This window comes from Clinocottus analis, unplaced genomic scaffold (genome assembly GCF_023055335.1).
Source record: "Clinocottus analis isolate CAN_PGR_092001 unplaced genomic scaffold, fCliAna1.0.p SCAF_26, whole genome shotgun sequence".
NCBI lineage: Eukaryota > Metazoa > Chordata > Actinopteri > Perciformes > Cottidae > Clinocottus > Clinocottus analis.
The window spans coordinates 592,501-610,483 of NW_027175998.1; the positions used below are offsets into that span (position 1 = coordinate 592,501).

The 17,983-nt window shown below is 41.8% G+C and overlaps 1 protein-coding gene across 5 annotated transcripts in view; it reads left to right on the top strand.

Moving 5' to 3' along the window:
• Nucleotides 1–5,160: 5,160 nt before the first annotated feature.
• The window catches only part of LOC137794993 (zinc finger protein 638-like), a 44,526-nt gene continuing 31,703 nt past the window's right edge, over nt 5,161–17,983 (top strand). For 4 of the 5 annotated variants that reach the window (XM_068592194.1, XM_068592196.1, XM_068592198.1 and 1 more), the window contains exons 1-3: nt 5,161–5,275; nt 8,278–9,980; nt 17,580–17,641. In XM_068592194.1, the coding sequence (XP_068448295.1) occupies nt 8,649–9,980; nt 17,580–17,641 (1,394 nt within the window). In that variant the 5' untranslated portion in view covers nt 5,161–5,275; nt 8,278–8,648. Of the gene's footprint in view, nt 5,276–5,322; nt 6,519–8,277; nt 9,981–17,579; nt 17,642–17,983 lie in introns of those variants that run through there. The other variant, XM_068592195.1, reaches the window with a different exon arrangement.

The window sequence follows — 17,983 nt, forward strand, 5'->3', positions numbered from 1 at the left end:
GTATCTTATGGTCCTACAAGCTAGGGGATGGTACCGTTGGAATCGCAACGGCCATATTAGTGGGAGGCAGCAAACTCGAGTCCCTCCGACCTTCGATTAAAGCTACACTAGCCGAAGAAGCAAAAACAAAATGGCCAATTTAGATAAGTGCCTTTCCAAGGTCCCAGAAGCTCGGGGTTGGAACCATTGGAATCGCGTTGACTGTATTAGTGGGAGGCAGCAAACTCGTGTCATTCCGGACTTTGGGTGAAAGCTACTCAAGCCGAAGAAACAAAAACAAAATGGCCAATTAAAAAGAAAGGTCCTTCCCGAGGTCCAACAAGCTAGGGGTTGGAAGCGTTGGAATCGCGACGTCCGTATTAGTGGGAGGCAGAAAACTTGAGTCCTTCCGACTTTCTGTGAAAGCGACACGAGCCGAAGAAGCAAAAACAAAATGGCCGATTTGAATAAAGTGCCTTCCCGATGTCCCACGAGCTCGGCGACAGGATCGTTGTAACCGCGACGGCCGTATTAGTGGGAGGCAGCTAACTCGAGTCCTCCCGACTTTGGGTGAAAGTTGCACGAGCCGAAGAAACAAAAACAAAATGGCCAATTTGAAAAAAGTGCTTTGCAGAGGTCCCACGAGCTTGGGGATGGGACCGTTGGAACCGCGACAACCGTATTAGTGGGAGCGCAGCCAACTCGTGTCTTTGCGGACTTTGGGTGAAAGCTGCACAAGCCGAAAAAGCAAAAACAAAATGGCCGATTTGAAAAAAGTACCTTCCCGAGGTTCCACGAGCTCGGCAACGGGATCGTTGGAACCGCGACGGCCGTATTAGTGGGAGTGCAGCCAACTCGAGTCCTTCCAACTTTGGGTAAAAGCTACACAAGCCGAAGAAGCAAAAACAAAATGGCCGATTTGAAAAAAGTGCCTTCCCGAGTTTCCACGAGCTCGGCAAAGCAATCGATGGAACCGCGACGGCCGTATTTTTGGGAGCGCAGCCAACCCGGGACATTCCGACTTTCTGTGAAAGCTACACAAGCCGAAGAAACAAAAACAAAATGGCCGATTTGAAAAAAGAGGATTCTAATCTGAATCCTTTTGGATTTTTTGCAAATAAAACATATAAATCACAAGAAAAATATATTGTTGTTATACACAAAATTAAACACCAAGGCCTTTGCTATAAGAATCAGTCAACCATTTAAAAAAAAAACTCAAACAGAAAGAAAGATAATCATAAAAGTATAAAACAAAACAAAAACCCAAATCAGCCTAAAATCAGCACGTTTCCAGAACCAGCAACCCTTAGCCTGGTGCTATCAGACAAATCCAGAAGCAAGACAATTCCACACAGATTCCAGACATGTATCAATATCCTTCTACCTCAAAAAACGAGGGAGATATGAGCAAATGAACACAGAAAAATTAATCGCTTTATTTGCAGTATTGCTGTATAATCAGCAAATACTGCTTAACGTTTTTTTTTTTTTTTTTTTTTTACGGTTTAATAATTGTTAATTTGTGTGCTTGTTTTATTTTAAAGGGAAATATTGGTTGTTTTATAAATTTAAAAATTAAAAAATATATATATATATTTTTTCTTCTCCTCATGTGACTAAATGTTACAAAGGTGAGCCCTCGCCTGACTTTTTTCTGTACTAAATCCTCTCTAACTTTGCTTCACTCTATCAAAGTAAAACAATGCAAAAATTATGTTAAAACTTTGATGTAGGATTTGGAAGAATTTAAAAGCTTACTAACGCATCATTTCTAGGTAAAAAATCATGCTAAAAGTGCTTTTTTTTCTAGGCGGACCTGAAACTTTACATTTCTTTCTGTGTCATCTTCATTTACTCTTAACCAGTAACACTTAGACTGATATTTACACATCTGAGCAAAACCTAACATTATACTTGTTTATTAACTCCAAGATTATTCAAATAGCTATAGTGGTTGCAGAAACACAGCCATTTTAGTTTGTATGTCATTTTCAAGCAGAAACCTAAAAAGAGGCTCAGGGCTTAATAGGTTAAAGAATTCATTTTTTTTAAAAATATTTTCCATCAAGAAAGTGTCTCAGAACACGGGACTTTAATGAATACCTGATGCATTCATCTCTATGCTGCCCAAAAAAAATCTGCATTTCCTCATTTTTAAATTTAAACAACGTTTTAGGCTGAACACAGTTGAAAGACTAGATTTTCTTTCAGAATTCCTTTTTTTTTTTTTTTTTTAAATTTCCATCAAGAAAGTGTCTCAGAACACGGGACCTACAAGTTGTATGATATTTTAATGAATACCTAATGCTTTCATCACTAAATCCTTCTGAAAGCAGTATTTCCTCATTTTTATGCTCTTAAACGACGTTACAGACTGAACAGAGTTGAAAACTAGATTTTCTTAAAGAATTTTATTTTTTTCAATTTTCCATCAAGAAAGTTTCTCTGAACACAGGACCTAAAAGTTGTATGATCATTTCATAAATACCTAAAGCTTTCTTCACTATACTGTCTGATAGCTGCATTTCCTCATTTTCATGCTCATAAACAACGTTTCAGACTGAAAAGAGTTGAAAACTAGATTTTCTTTAAGAATTCCTTTTTAAAAAAAACAAACAAACTCCATCAAGAAAGTGTCTCAGAACACGGGATCTACAAGTTGTATGATATTTTAATGAATACATGATAATTTCATCACTATACTGTCTGAAAGGTGCATTTCCTCATTTTTATGCTCTTAAACGACGTTTCAGACTGATTTGAAAACTAGATTTTCTCAAAGAATTCATTTTTTTTTTTTTTCCATCAAGAAAGTGTCTCAGAACATGGGACCTCTGCAGAAGCAGACGCGCAGTAACGACAGAGGTGCCACTGCATTTTTTTTATATATATTTATTTAATAAACTATTTTTCCTTTTCAACCATGTGGTGTGTTGATCATTTCGCATCATTTCCTAGCTCTCAAGCCCTATATATGATAGTTGATAAGGGTTGTGTGATGGTAGTAGGTTTAATGTTGAGAGTATAGGGTGGTGCTGATATCAGTGCTTGATGTTGACAGGGTACGATAGACATCAAAAGAGATTCACAGGCTCCTTTCTGGTGCGGACACCAGCTTGGTGGAGTGCTGCTCGGGATGTGAGGTGATCGTTGGGGGCTTCGTCTTCCGAGTTTTCCCCATCTTCATCCACAGGAGGCAGCTCATCTGCTCCAACGCGCACGGCTATGTTGTGCAGCGTGGCTCTGACAACAATCACGCGGCAACATTTCACAGGTGAGAAGCGCAGCCTCCCTGACGAACGGCTACACCGGTAACGAGACTTCCACCTGCCAATGTGGCAATGTTCAATGTGGGTCCTGGTGTGTGTGGGCCTCATTGAACCTCTCCTCCTGTTGTGTTGCTGGGTTGGTTATCGGTGTCACGAGGTAACTTCGGAGAGGGTAGCCACTGTCCCCGAGGAAGATGCTCCTGTCGAACTCTTCTCTGTCAGCCTTCTGCCCCACAGCTGAGTTGGCCCACACGAAGCTGTCGTGTGTGCCTCCTGGCCACCTGACAACGATGTCTGTGATGAGGCCATCGTGGTAGAGTTTATGTAAACTATCTGGCTTCGCGCACGGCGACGCTGTTGGTTAGCAGCGAGATTATGCCATATTGCAGCCGTGGTGTCTCACGCGTGGACTTCAGCAACGCCTTTAGACATGGAGCCTCTCTTGATGAGGTTCCAGCTGAATTCAATTTCCCCTGTCATTTTCCCCGATATCTGTGAAATACCACAGGGTTGTGGATGTTTTTATAGCTAATGTAAACTCATATGCAGATGCCGAATGTGTGTGAAAACGAGTGATAGTAATAATGATGATTCATTTTGTTAAGTAGCGACAGGAACACATTGGAAATTATTTATTTTTATATTGTTATTTTTCTTTTTATGCTATAATTTTTCTTGCGTCAGTCAGTGCGTTTACATGCTGGTAATAATTCGAATCTTGCTTTAGTCGGACTATGCTCTCTCTCGGGGCAACTGCTGTTATCCGAATATACATGGCAGTGAATAAATCGAATCATTGGCCGAATGCATGTCATATCCGATACGACAGGTGGCGCTGTTTTCATTACATGTAGTGGTGATACAGCCATCTCCGCTTGACCTCTTCACTCTTCATAATGGAGAGAACCCCGCTAGCTTCGGTGGTTGTCGGGGAGCTAGCGCAGAGCAAACAGGGAACTAGCAGCAGCTCTAGCTGGCTACATCAGGGAGCTAGCAGAGACACCCACCGAAGGTAGTATCGGCTCGTAACCCGACTTTTACTTTTGTTTGTTTCTGCCGGCCGTGACAACTTATCGTCTCTTTCGACTTCCGGGTCACGACCTGGGAGGGAGGGAGGGAGGAGGCGGCGGGATCTTGAGCATGCGCACAAACGCATTGTCCAGTTCCGATCCGATTCAGCGTTTACATGCAGCGTTATTCGAATTATCAATCGAATCGAATCGAGTTATCCAGGGGTGTTAATCGGATCGTAGTCGGACCGCAGTTATTCGAATAAAGGTGTTTACATGAACTGGATAATTCGATTTTAGTCGGACTAAGCCAGTTATTCGAATCCATGTAACCGCACTGAGTGTTCTGCAGCTGTGAGCGCACATTCATCATTACGCATGGTTTTAGTATTCCTTTGAATGTCAGATATAACTTTCCCTGACGTGGCTGCAGTGAGCGTTTGTCGCTAAGAAGGCTGTTAAGAGTGGGTCAGGCTGATCTTACGTTTCCTTCTTAGTGAAAGAGCGACTCTGGGAAACACGTCCTTCTTTCACAGCGCTCCTTAGAGCGCTCATAAGACGCTCTTAGCGCTTAAGAGCGTCTTAACGAATCTGGGAAACGCGGCCGATGTATACAGTATTGCATTAGTGATATACTGTGCTTCACCTCAATGCTCAATTTTTTTTGCCAACATAATAGACTTTGGGTTTTAGTTCCCTTATGCTCATATTCAGGTTCATTTTATTTTGGCTTGTTTTCATGCTTTAATGTTAGTAGTACATATATGTACTATACAATATGATAAGCCATTTTCTCCAGCTCCACCCATCAATAAATGTGTATTTTGAAGTGTGTCTGTTTTTGTTCAATAGTTTCTTGTCAGTTGTGTTGAGAATAGTGTTCTATTTTGAAAACCCGAGGGCGGAAGTGTATCCGCTTGTCCATAATGTTGGAACTCAGCCTGATACTGAAGACCGAGTGCTGAAAAGGAATCAAGATTTCCCGCTAACAACAGAGATTCACGTCGGTGAAAGGTATTCATTGAATGTGTTATGCGGTCTTCACTCGCTGTAGTGTTCTTTCAACGTAACGGAGCTTTTGCTATGCGTTCCTCTTGGTAGCTAACGTTAGCCAGCCAGCTACGTCGTGAAAACACAAACAATGGCCGGTATGTCTGGGTCTATGTACGGTGGCCTTGTATTCTCGGTTTAGATTCATAGTTATCTGATCAATTCCGGCTTTTATTCTATTTGAATCTGATCAGATGCATAAACACGTAGGTAGTTTATTGATTCATTCGGCTGTAGGTCTGCGTGTAGCCGGTTTGAACTAGTTTTAATCCAAACGTTGAGCTCGGATTTGTGCTTCAGAAACCCTGAAAATTAATACCCGTCATGCTGTAAACGCAGTAAGGGTAAGTTACCTGACTTGTACACGGACATAAGACATGTGTCGAGGGAGGAGAAACCCAGAGTGGGAACTGGTCCGTTGACGTGACCTCGCAGGGTTGCCTACTAACCAAACACCCTGTTTGCTAACTGCGGTCAAGTGAGCCCACATCCGCCGAGTGAGCCTCAATTGCAGTTCTGAATGCACATCTGTTCAAAGTGTCACGGTACGGGGGCGGCACGCAGCACAGAGTATGAATTTGCAAAGTAAAATTACAATGGAGTCTTGTTCAATTTGTATGACCATGAGATATTACTGTACAGTTTTGGAGAAAAGTAAATTCAATGTCATCTTAAATGAAATAATGATAATCATAATTCCACAATATTCAAACAGCTATACAACCATATCCTTAAAAGGGTAAATATGAATTCCAATGGATTCATGTTGGCCATACACATGGGCATAGCAGGGGTCTGAACAAGACTGAATTGGAACGTTACTTTTTCAAATTTAAGGATCTGCTTTTATAGCTGTTTTAATATTGGAATATTGTGGAATTATGATTCTCTATATTTGATTGAAGCTGACTTTGATAGCAGTGTTTCCTAGCTGGAGCTTCTTCCACTTCTGGGATTTGATGATACACAGAATGAGAATGAACAGCAAAATGAGAGACCGGGTGTGCCCTATTGCAAGAGAAACCACATTTATGAACTTCCAAAACTTGAGTTATTTTTCGGACCTCAAGTGTGCAGCTCGGGACATAACGTGTCCATACAATGCTCTGAATATACCTGTCTCCTTATCCAGACCATGAATGCATCTGTTGAGTAAATGCAGATGGGGACTATAGATGCATTAGAACATCATAAAGCACTGGGAGAAGTGAGTAACATTATTGTTTTATAGCAAAGAGAAATGCACAAGCTTATTGTTGCTGCTTTTTGCAGGTTAAAATATACAACCTTTTGTATATTTTTTGTGGTACCTTTTTACTCCGATGCACCGATACTGTTGGATAATGTTCCGACAGGACTCCAATAGCTGGATTGTGAAGTCGACTGGTATCAAATACAAATATTATGAAACATTACTCATTATTTATTACATGTCTTTTTTTTTGTTGGTACATTTTGTTTTATATAATTAGAAAAACAATGTTTAAGTCAAGCTTGATGTTGGTAATCGGCGGATACAAAAAGCAAAGGTATCAGGACTGAAAAAGTCTTACTCAGTGCAGTCATTTCTCCAGACAGCTAATGCTACTCTACTTTTAAATAAAACATTTTATGAAGTGGCTGTAAAAGGCATTATAACCAAGAAATGGCCTGAAATAAAAATATGCCGGACGTGTTTCAAAATATCAGACCTTTTTCAACTTAAGGTGTTCACCTTAAGGTCTGAGATACAAATTAAACTTAAACACCTTTGTCCCCCCTTTTCATCATGTATACTGTATTGGAAATGATATGTCAACCTGCATGGGTCCTCTTCACATAAATGCTGCTTTTTTAATCTTGACTTAGTCTATTAACCTCCTTAACCAATGTATGGCAACAACATCTTCACTTTCTATAGTTTCACAGCATGCAAGCAGAGCTTTTTCATAAAAGCAAATTTTTAGTCAAAGTTCGATTTGCTTGGCCTGTTAAAAGGAAACTTGTCCTCAAAGACTGAGTAAATTAATTGGGCACACCAACTTATGTTTTGGTATGTTTATGACATGACACAGAACAAGAGGATGTGTATAGTGAGTCTAATAAAACAACCATTCAGATCAACTTGGGTTCAGGTGCAAGATATTAAAAATAAGAGATGACGAATACCAATCCAAAATATACACTATAGATCACATAGGCTGTCATGTCTGAATATAGCCTGTGTCCAAAACTCAAGGCCCACAGGTCTTCTGTCATTTTGAAAAAGTAATGCTCAGGTAAAGTAAGTTGAGCATCCTTGACATACAGGTTAAGCCTATATTCAGTAGACTTCCTTTTTAGGTCTTGTGAAACATATTTAGTATGTCGTAAACACCTAAATGTTGTTCAAAGTGTTTAGTTTGTGTTCACCATGATAACATTAGAGTTTTTCTTGCGTTATGCAAATAAATGTTCTCTGCAGTTAACAATGTATATATTTTTAATTTGTTCCAGAACATGGTAAGTGTGCTTTAGAATGTGTAGACATTGCAATGATCTACGTAGCCTGCAAGACATATTCAAGGATAAAAATGTTGAATTGTTCTGTTCTGCGGTGAACACTTTGTGAAAGAGGCCTATGCCATGTTTGGAGAAAGTCCACTGTGTTCTAATGTTGAACATGCGTAGCAGGGTTATACTTATTATTTATATAAGGCCCAGAGTCTTTGGGCTCATTCAGGGACCCACATCAGTCCATGTAGGTTATATTGTCTGTGTTGCATAATGTTGCTTTACTTTCCCGTCCTAAAAGAAAAGCACTGTGGGACTACGTTTATCAGGGCTTTGATGACAATTTTTAAAAGAAAGAAACCATAAACAAGATGAGGACTAAGCCAACTTGTTAAGTGCGTGGTGAAAAGAACTTCACCTGAAAGCTACTTTTGAAATGAAAAAAGGAAAACTTGTTCGTCTGTAATAGTATATTTCTGCTTTCCACCTCACAGCCTTGCTGTGCAGACCAACAGTAATTTGCAACTTGCTACTACCCTTCGTTTGGAGCCCAGTGCAACATACTCTGTTGCCAACAGCACCAGAGGGACCCATTTCATATTTGGAACAGTGGCTGGTGCTGCTGCAGTGACATTTCTCTGATTGGCTCAGATTGAGACTTGGGCGCAGATTGCTCTCCAGCAGCTTGCTACACTAGTGACCACAACTATTGGACACCAGTGTCACAACAACAACGGATTTACAGTGGCATCACCGCCACATCTGCCCCCCCCTGAGTCTTCTCAATAGACAGCAGGTTTAGTCTGTTGGGTTTAACGTTGACACAAACAGAAAAACTTCCAGAAACACAAGTCCCTCTGCTGCCATGTACCACCACCACTCCCAGCAACAAGGGCCACCGCCTTTCTCCAATGGGCCTAGGCCTCCTCATCATCAGCAACCTCCAAATCAGCATCAGAATCGTCCTCCCTCTAATATGCTGTCACAGGTGATGGGTTTCCAGTTTCCTCGTCCCACCCAACTTCCTGATGAGCTAGAGTCCGCCCTGGCTATACGGGGTGCTAGAGACATTGATCACCGCCTTATTGACCACATAAACCGACCAAACCAACATCAGAACAAAGGCTCTGGTTCTGGGATCAGTCAACATGGAAGCTACGGCTCTAACCCAATATCACTCACCTCTGATAATCAGCCTGGCCGCCAGCAAGGAGTAGACTGGTCAGGCTATCAACCTCCATCTAAACTGTTTGCCAGTCCTCCACCTAGTGCTAACCACCAGTCCCAACAACAACAGGGGCTGCAACAGCAGCAACAAAGCAGCCATGCTGGAATGAGCATCCCAAGCTGGACAGCCCCTGTCAGTGATTCACCATCACCCCAAGCACGGCACCCCAATGCTGGCGGAAGTGGTGGCAGTGGGGATGGTCAGGCTTTGTACACACCCGAAAGTGCAGGAAGCATCCTGGCTAGCTTTGGACTTTCAAATGAGGACTTGGAAGTGTTGAGTCACTACCCTGATGATCAGCTAACCCCAGATACTTTACCATTTATACTCCGTGACATCCAGATCAATAAGTCAGGCAACCAGAAAACAGTGGCTTCCACTTCCTCCTCTTCCTTCTCACGCAGCATCCATGATATGCCATTGCCTCCTTCGCGCTCTTCACCATTGACACGTTCACGCTCACCAGAAGTGCTCAGCCTTCTTACTGTTACACAAACTGCAGGTAAAGTCATTGACTATGGTCATGCCAGTCGGGCAAAGGCCGAGACTAGTACCAGAGAGACTTTTAAAAGAGAGCGGCTCTCCAATGAAAGAACAGTAAAAATGTACCCATCCTCTTCATCAACTCCAAAGTTGGATAAAGTGGAAATGCGGCAGGTTCTCTTGGAACACAGCGACTCGAGCAAGCACGGAGACCGGGACTATCGCAGGACGAGTAGCGACCATCACAAGAGCACTCGTAATCTAGACCGGGACTACAGACATGACGGACCCAAACCTAGGCCCTCATCGGAAGCCAAGAGCGATGCTTCCTTGAGAAGGTCTCTCTCCTCTTCATCTGGATCAAGACCACACAGCAGCAACAAGAAGTTACCGACCCCCACCATGATAAGTGATTTCTCAGCTGTGTCTCCAAAGGTGTATCCCCATACCTGCTCCCTGTGCCACACACAGTGTGATCAGGAAAAGGTGAGTGCCAACATGCCCTCGTATAAATGTCTGAAAGGAATACCATCACATGTTAAATTCTAGTCTGCAGCCTTTCTTCACCAGGCAGTTGTTAAGATAAGAGTGTACTCTGATGACTGAGTGGGAGGAATTAAGGTTTGTTGTCGGTGGTGGGTCCCTCAAGGAGGGCTACAAACAATGGCTGCGTTTTCCAGATTCGATAGGACTTAAGGACTTAAGAAGGCTCGAAAGAAGGGTTTGCTAAGAAGGAGCGCTAAGATACGAGTGTTTCCCAGATGCGTTCTTAATTGCCTTCCTAAGATCTCGCCAAAGAAGCTTCCTAAGACGCTCTTAGTGGGAGCTGTCCACCGCTGTGGTGATGACACTAAATCAATCGATGCCAGGTTAATCAATCACCCACCACTTTATCAGCACATAAATCACGCACAACACTTTGTGGTCCCCACACACAGGTGCAATTACGCTATGCACGCGTGTGGGCCATCCCAGCCATGGCATGAAATCCACGGTGGACCTAGCGGACCTCGTCCCGTGTGGTAGGCATTCTGATGTGTGTGGGGCATGGCGCAGGAGGATCGGTGTCACAGCTGCCACACTCCGTGAAACCGATGCCTTGCTGAGGCCGGTGCCATCCCCCATCACCTCCAGGAAGCTCCCCACTGCGTAAAAACGCAGGCCGAGGGCAACATGGCAGTGGGTTGGCCTCTGGATGTGTGTTGACACTAGTGTGACGAGGCGTTGGATCTCCACACGGGGAAGCCGGTACTTGGACTGGACAACCCGGTCCGACAGCACATTAAATGGGGAGAAGTGCTGACGCACACATGCATTCATGTAAACTATCTGACATCGTGCACGGCGATGCTGTTGGTTAGCAGCGAGAATATGCTGTATTGCAGCCATGCTGTCTCTCACGCGTGGACTTCAGCAACGCCTTTAGACGTGGAGCCTCTCTTAATGAGGTTCCAGCCGAGTTCAATTTCCCCTGTCCCTTTCCCTGATATCTGTGGAATACCACAGGGTTGTTGATGTTTTTATAGCTAACGTAAACAGATATGCAGATGCCGAATGTGTGTGGAAACGCAATGAGTGATATTAATGATGATTCATTTTCTTTATGTAGATACAGGAACACAGGAAATTCTTTATTTTTATATCGTTATTTGTCTTTTTATGCTATTTTTTTCTTGCGTCAGTGTTCTGCAGCTGTGGGCGCACATTCATCATGACGCATGGTTTTATTATTCCGTTTAATATCAGATATAACTTTCCCTGACACGGCTGCAGAGAGCGTTTAGTCGCTAAGAAGGCTGTTAAGAGTGGGTCAGACTGATCTTACGTTTCATTCCTAGTGAAAGAGCGTCTTAAGCTAAGAACGACTCTGGGAAACATGTCGTTCTTTCACTGCGCTATTAGAGCGCTCCTAAGATGTTCTTATTGCTTAAGAGCGTCTTAACGAATCTGGGAAACGTGGCCGTGTTTCCCAGAGTCGTTCTTAGCTTAAGACGCTCTTTCACTAAGAATGAAACGTAAGATCAGTCTGACCCACTCTTAACAGACTTCATAGCGACAAACGTTCACTGCAGCCGTGTCAGGGAAAGTTATATCAGACATTCAAAAGAATACCAAAACCATGCGTAATGAGGAATGTGCGCCCAATCTGCAGAACATTGACGCAAGAAAAATAATAGCATAAAAAGAAAAATAACGATATAAAAATAAAGAATTTCCCCTGTGTTCCTGTAGCTACATACATAAAATGAATCAGCATTACTATCACTCATTGCGTTTTCACACACATTCGGCATCTGCATATGAGTTAGTTATAAAAACATCAACAACCCCGTGGTATTTCACAGATATCAGGGAAAATGACAGGTGTAACTGAACTCGGCTGGAACCTCATCAAGAGAGGCTCCACGTCTAAAGGCGTTGCTGAAGTCCACGCGTCAGAGACACCACGGCTGCAATACAGTCAATCTCGCTGCTAACCAACAGCATCGCCCTGCGCGAAGCCAGATAGTTATCAATGCATGTGTGCGTCAGTACTTCTCCCCACTTAATGTGCTGTCGGACCGGGCTGTCCAGTCCAAGTACCGGCTTCCCCGTGTGGAGATCCAACGCCTCGTCACACTAGTGTCACCACACATCCAGAGGCCAACCCGCTGCAATGTTGCCCTCAGCCAGCGTTTTTACGCAGTGTGGAGCTTCCTGAAGGTGGTAGGGGACGGCACCGGCCTCAGGAAGGCATCAGTTTCACGGAGTGTGGCAGCTGTGACACCGATCCTCCTGCGCCATGCCCGGACACACATCAGAATGCCCACCACACGGGACGAGGTCCGCCAGGTCCACCGTGGATTTCATGCCATGGCTGAGATCCCCCGGGTGATTGGAGTCGTGGATGGCACACACAATCACGCACACGTACCATAATTGCACCTGTGTGTGGGGACCACAGCGTGTTGTGTGTGATTTATGTGCTCGTAAAGTGGTGAGTGATCGATTAACCTGGCATCGATTGATTTAGTTTCATCATCACGGCGGTGGACAGCTCCCACTAAGAGCGTCTTAAATTTGATACGGCCACTCTCAGTTCATGCTCCATGTTGATCTGAGTAGGGCTGCAACTAACGATTATTTTAATAATCGATTAATTGGTCGATTATTTTTTCCGATTAATCGGATTAAAAATAATTTTAAAGCATTAATTTGCAACCTTTCATTACAAAAACAGAACTGACAGTGCAAATTCTTAGTGCAACAAATCTTAACAATAAAGAATTTATAAAAAATAATAAAAATACAAATCAGAAAACCTAACAGAATTTGTTTAAACGTCAGAATGTACACACTTAGAACTCCATAGAGCAAGAGATGAGAATTCCACAAGTAACCACTCAATGTATCAACGGAAAACTTACGGACTGCACTTTACCTAAAAAAAGGTTATTAATTAGATATCGAACTACAAATCCCAGCAACACTTCCTCTGCATGAAGCCTCATTATATCAGACTGTTGAACGCAGCTCTGCGTTCTGCACCTCAAAGGAGATATTTACGCATTGCTTCTCTTGAAGCCTCCGCGGTATTTTAAAACAATGACGTTATCTAACCCAACAGCGCGGCTCAAACACGGGAAATGATTGACTACCTAGCGAGCTAACGACAACGGTTAGCCTCGCTGTTAAGTTATTGTACACGCAACGCGACTATGCAATGACATACGAGAGGGTACAACAGGCTGCACCAAAACCTCCTGGACTTTTAGTCTGCTGTGCTCTGCTCCACCCACCTGTTTTGTTCAATACAGACATCTCTGCGACTTATTGAGTGGCGTAATAATCGTGGGACACAAGAAATCGATAATGAAATTCGTTGCCAACTTTTTTAACCATCAATTTTATGGATTCGTTGTTGCAGCCCTAGATCTGAGATGTGTTTTCTGTTTTGAGACACAAAACAGCAGAAAAAACCTCAGCGACTTCTTGAGATTGACTTTTGGCAAAGCGCCAAGAATCGGCAAGTCGCGCATGCTCAAGTTTAACTTGTTAACACCGTAACTAAACATTTACCCGAAAGTACAGGCATTTCTTCATGTATTTATTAATGACTTAGTTTTATGTTCGTGTACTTTTGTAATTCGTGAAGCCAGCAGCTCATTGTTGACTACAACAAGACACGAGCACTTTGGCTTGTTTCACTTGGAGCAGGAGAGCTGCTCTGGGTTCAGAGCGCTGCTCTGGTGTTCCTTGCAGGAGGGCTACTGTTGCCATCTTCAACCTGATAGCATTTAAAACGCAGATATAGTTGCCTGCTTTTCACGCGACATATTTTTTGCTCAGTGCTCACCTGTATGCGCACAAGTGTCTGTGCGCATGGGGGCGGAACTCGCACAACCACGTAGAGACATAAATGACAAACTGTGTGTAGCTCCGATCAATGAAATACGTCCGTTTAGTTTGTTTAATAACAAAACAAGGGGAAGACCTGTTCTATAGGAAAGAGACCCGTAAATGACATTTTGTGATATGGCGCTATAGAGAAAATTACAGGGGGGCGGTAGGTTTCTTCAGGGGGGGCGCCTTGCCCCCCTAATATAATGGTAGGGGAAACACGGAGTATTGACTCCTAGCCATACCACCATTCTCTAGTTTCCTTTTTGAAAGAATTATTTGTACTCTAAAAAGTCACAACTGCATGTGTCTAAGTAGCTGTAAGCTATCATCAGTGTTGAAGTGACTTCAGATGCAGCACTGCTAATTGCTGCTAAAATGGCATTTATTAATCCCTAAATTTACTTTCTCAGCTCCTTAACTGAACAAAGATTTCATTGTTACATTCAAAATAAGGCTGTGTGGGTTTATTTGATTGATACACTATTATTTTTTTGGTTGATGTGCTAAACCTACGACAGCTCCACCCAGGCTTTCTCATCTTTGCCCAAATTAGTTTTGACTTTAGGGTGATATCACAGACTACAGCCATAGTTTTCAACAGATAACTATCTGGTGAAGTAAAATAAGACTTTAAACTACAAATGTGTCCTGAAGCCTGTCTTTTTATTTATTTTTTTCGAGCCGCCAAACATGTTTTGTAGCACTACGCTACCTTTTTAAAAAATACTACAGTTTCTCAACTAGAGGCTTCATGTGCAAGTCTACTAAACCTTTTAAAAAAACAATAGAGGTATACATAGAGAAAAATGGGCAAAGGCTGTTTTGCGCAACAAGACAACATCTGAATGCTTAATCAGACTTGTCTACAGTTCTCAGTATATGTGCAGTGGAGAAAACCCTGTGTTTAATGAATAAATAAATTTATTCACAAATTCTTAAACGATCCTGGTTCTTTCACCAGTTAATTGAAAAAAAACAACCTGTTTTCCTATTCTATTGGTTTACTGGATTGTAACCACCCCTTCAATGTATAGTTTCATCATGAAATACATCCAGTTAGCAGTGAGCTTGTGTTTCACATTGATTGTTAAGGGTGTAACAATTCCGAATCCAGGTAATCTGTGATGAAAGAAAATATGTTTAAATGTTACTGTAAATCTGAAACTTTATCCTTATGTAAGGTTAGGGCCCTAAAGCTTTCTGAAGATTATACAATTGTATGTTATAGTGACCTCAATATCATCCAAAACAACCAAAACCAATGTGTGTAAAATGTTAATATTTCTTATGTTTCACACAGTGAAAAAAAACCTTGTGTACAAGAACATTGACAATATATCATCATGTTCATTTTATGTTTACCCAGTTGTCCCAATTAAATTAGGTCAAGTCATGAAATATGAAGCAAAAAAAAAAAAAAAAATCAATTATAAAGTGAAAGGCCATTGGTTTTAGACCTAGGCCTTCAATGAGTGCCGTATATAGTCCACATCACGGGCGGACCGGGGGAAAAAAAAAATTGTCCCGCGAGTTGATGTCACAGACTGACATGTGTATGGGAACCGCTCCACCAGTATGACGTAATGCGCGAGGTGCTTGGATGATCCACGAAGCGACTTCATCCACTGGCGCTGAGCAACGCGCAATTACCCATTACGCATAGCCTCTCGGTCGACTGGGCGCGCAAAACCACCCCCTTACCCGTCCGTCTGTCCGTCCCTGGTAAAGCAATTTTGACTACTTTGACAGGAGAAAAAGGCACGGCCAATCAGCAATCATGCCATTATGCAGCGTTTGCCTCGCGATGTCGCACATCCTGACTGACTTGACCAGCCCTAACCCGTCGATTCAACAACAATGCATATTATCCAAATCTATTCAACAAAACCTGACACTGCAGACATGACATTGCACACACAGCTGCACTGGCGACAACCTCTCCCCACGCCAAGGTGCACACTGCACGGGACGCTAGCTTCACTGACCAATCACAGCGCATGTTAATGGTCACACGGGTCCAGTGACCAATCACACGTCCAGGGTCTCGAGAAGGCGGTTTCATATATTTTAACCAGGCTAATCTTACATAGATAAAGAGAAGTGAAATATGATAGGATAAAAAAATCTGTTAAACAGGTCCTAAGAAGCCGTACGAGAGACCAGAAAAAGCAGAGGAACAAATGAAGGAACAGCTGCACAGTGCACTGAGAAAATAACCTAATAGTGAAAAATAATTACAATATATGTTAGTGTATTTGTGAAAAACAATTGCATTATAAAAACGCTATAACTTTTAATTATGAAAAAATAATAATGAAGTAAAAACTAGTGTAACAGGCACCCTGGAGCAACAGCAAGTTAACTTTCATATATAGTTTTTAAATCTGTTTTACTTTTTTTTTTCTGAACAGGTACTGTTTAGTAGTAAGGGCCCCTGTGAGGGACAAACCACTCCTTCTTTTGTCCATGTTCAGTCTGTTGCTTACCTAAAGATGTATGTTGAAGACCAGCAATTGATTCATTTTATTTAAAAGCAATAAGTGCTTTTCATGTTTTCCAGTTCAGTTTTTCTTCCTTAGTGAGAAAAGCACGGTCTGTGTTGGCTTGAACAAGTGCACTGAACATCTTCTAATGTGAGGAAAGATTCACTGGAAAGGATCAAAGGATAAACTTTTAATCTAGATGCGGAGCCTGCCGATAGATTGCTGCTTTTACTGCTGTGGAGCTGCTCTGTTAAGAACAGACGCTACAGAACAATACGTGCTTTCATGTCAGTCGGCAAGGCTACGGAAGTCTTAAAAGTAACTGCAGTGCCGTACAGTAGCAGTTTTTTGACAGTAAATAAAAAAAGTTAGTATCAACTGATCAAAACTATTAGCTGTTGAATAAACTCCTTTGCTCCCTGGGAAAATCCAGTGCTCTGTTCTCTGGCTTTAGAGTGGAGTTTCTCATGTTCACAAATGGTTTTATTCACTATATGAAGTACTCTGCCTCAGTGTTATACTTGTATTTAAGTGTGACTGTCTTAATTTTTCTTGATCGTAAGTGTTGGATTTCTTAAGATCCTGGTATATTTGGACAAACACAGTGCAATTTATTTTACCTTACATTGTCCCTTTAAAAGATTACATTTGTCTTTTTAATAAATGGTGTCCCAAATCTAAAAAATATATTTGAAATATATATTTTTTTGTATTTAATTGTTGCACACCACCAATTGCATACAGCGTAGACAACAGATTGATTGAGGAGTGGATAGTGTTGCTATAAATGATTTGTCCACTTTGGACCTCGGAGCGTTAATTAATGTTAATTTAACGTTTTTTCTGACAATAGTTCATAGAGTGCCGATGAAGTGATAGTCACATTGAAAATAATAGAAAGTAAATTTAAATACAGAAAGTAAGCACACAATTGATCTGAGAGTCAATAACAAGATTAAACTTTGTTTTGTATTTCTGCTTGTACTTGTAGCATGAAGGATCAAAGAACTAGTCCTCAACTGTTAGTTCAGGCTTTTTACCATGTTAAAAAATAAGACCAGGAAACAAAGTACTAGTAGTACTCACTGTAGTTAAGTGAGTGGTTTTATTGCTGTGATTTGCTCATTTGCACATGTGAAATGTGACTAGCTTTGTCTAGTATTGTTTCTATATGTGTCCGATTGTAATATCTTCTCCTCCGTTTGTCGTTTTTCTTCAGGAATGGGTTGAACATATTAACACCGTCAACCACACTGCTGCCTGCAGAGACCTACGCAACAAGTAAGTCCCAGTCCTGTCAACAGTTAACTGTTAATCTGCTGACCACTGAGAAGATTTTGACTGGTTACGCAGGTCTGTCTGCAGATTAATGATTAAAATGAGGCAATAAACTTCAGCAAAGCCGAAAGAAAATAATTTGAATGACAAGACATTTATTAATTAAAACTACAGTTAGCTAGAAAAAAAGTAAAGCGTTATTTGAATTCTTAAAAATGAACGGTTAGTTACCAGTTGATGTAACTAGCTTCCAAAACGAGCATCCCTCTTGAGGACTTTTAACTTACCTGCTGAAGCCTTTTATCTCTACTCTTCAGCAAAGCCGAAAGAAAATAATTTGAATGA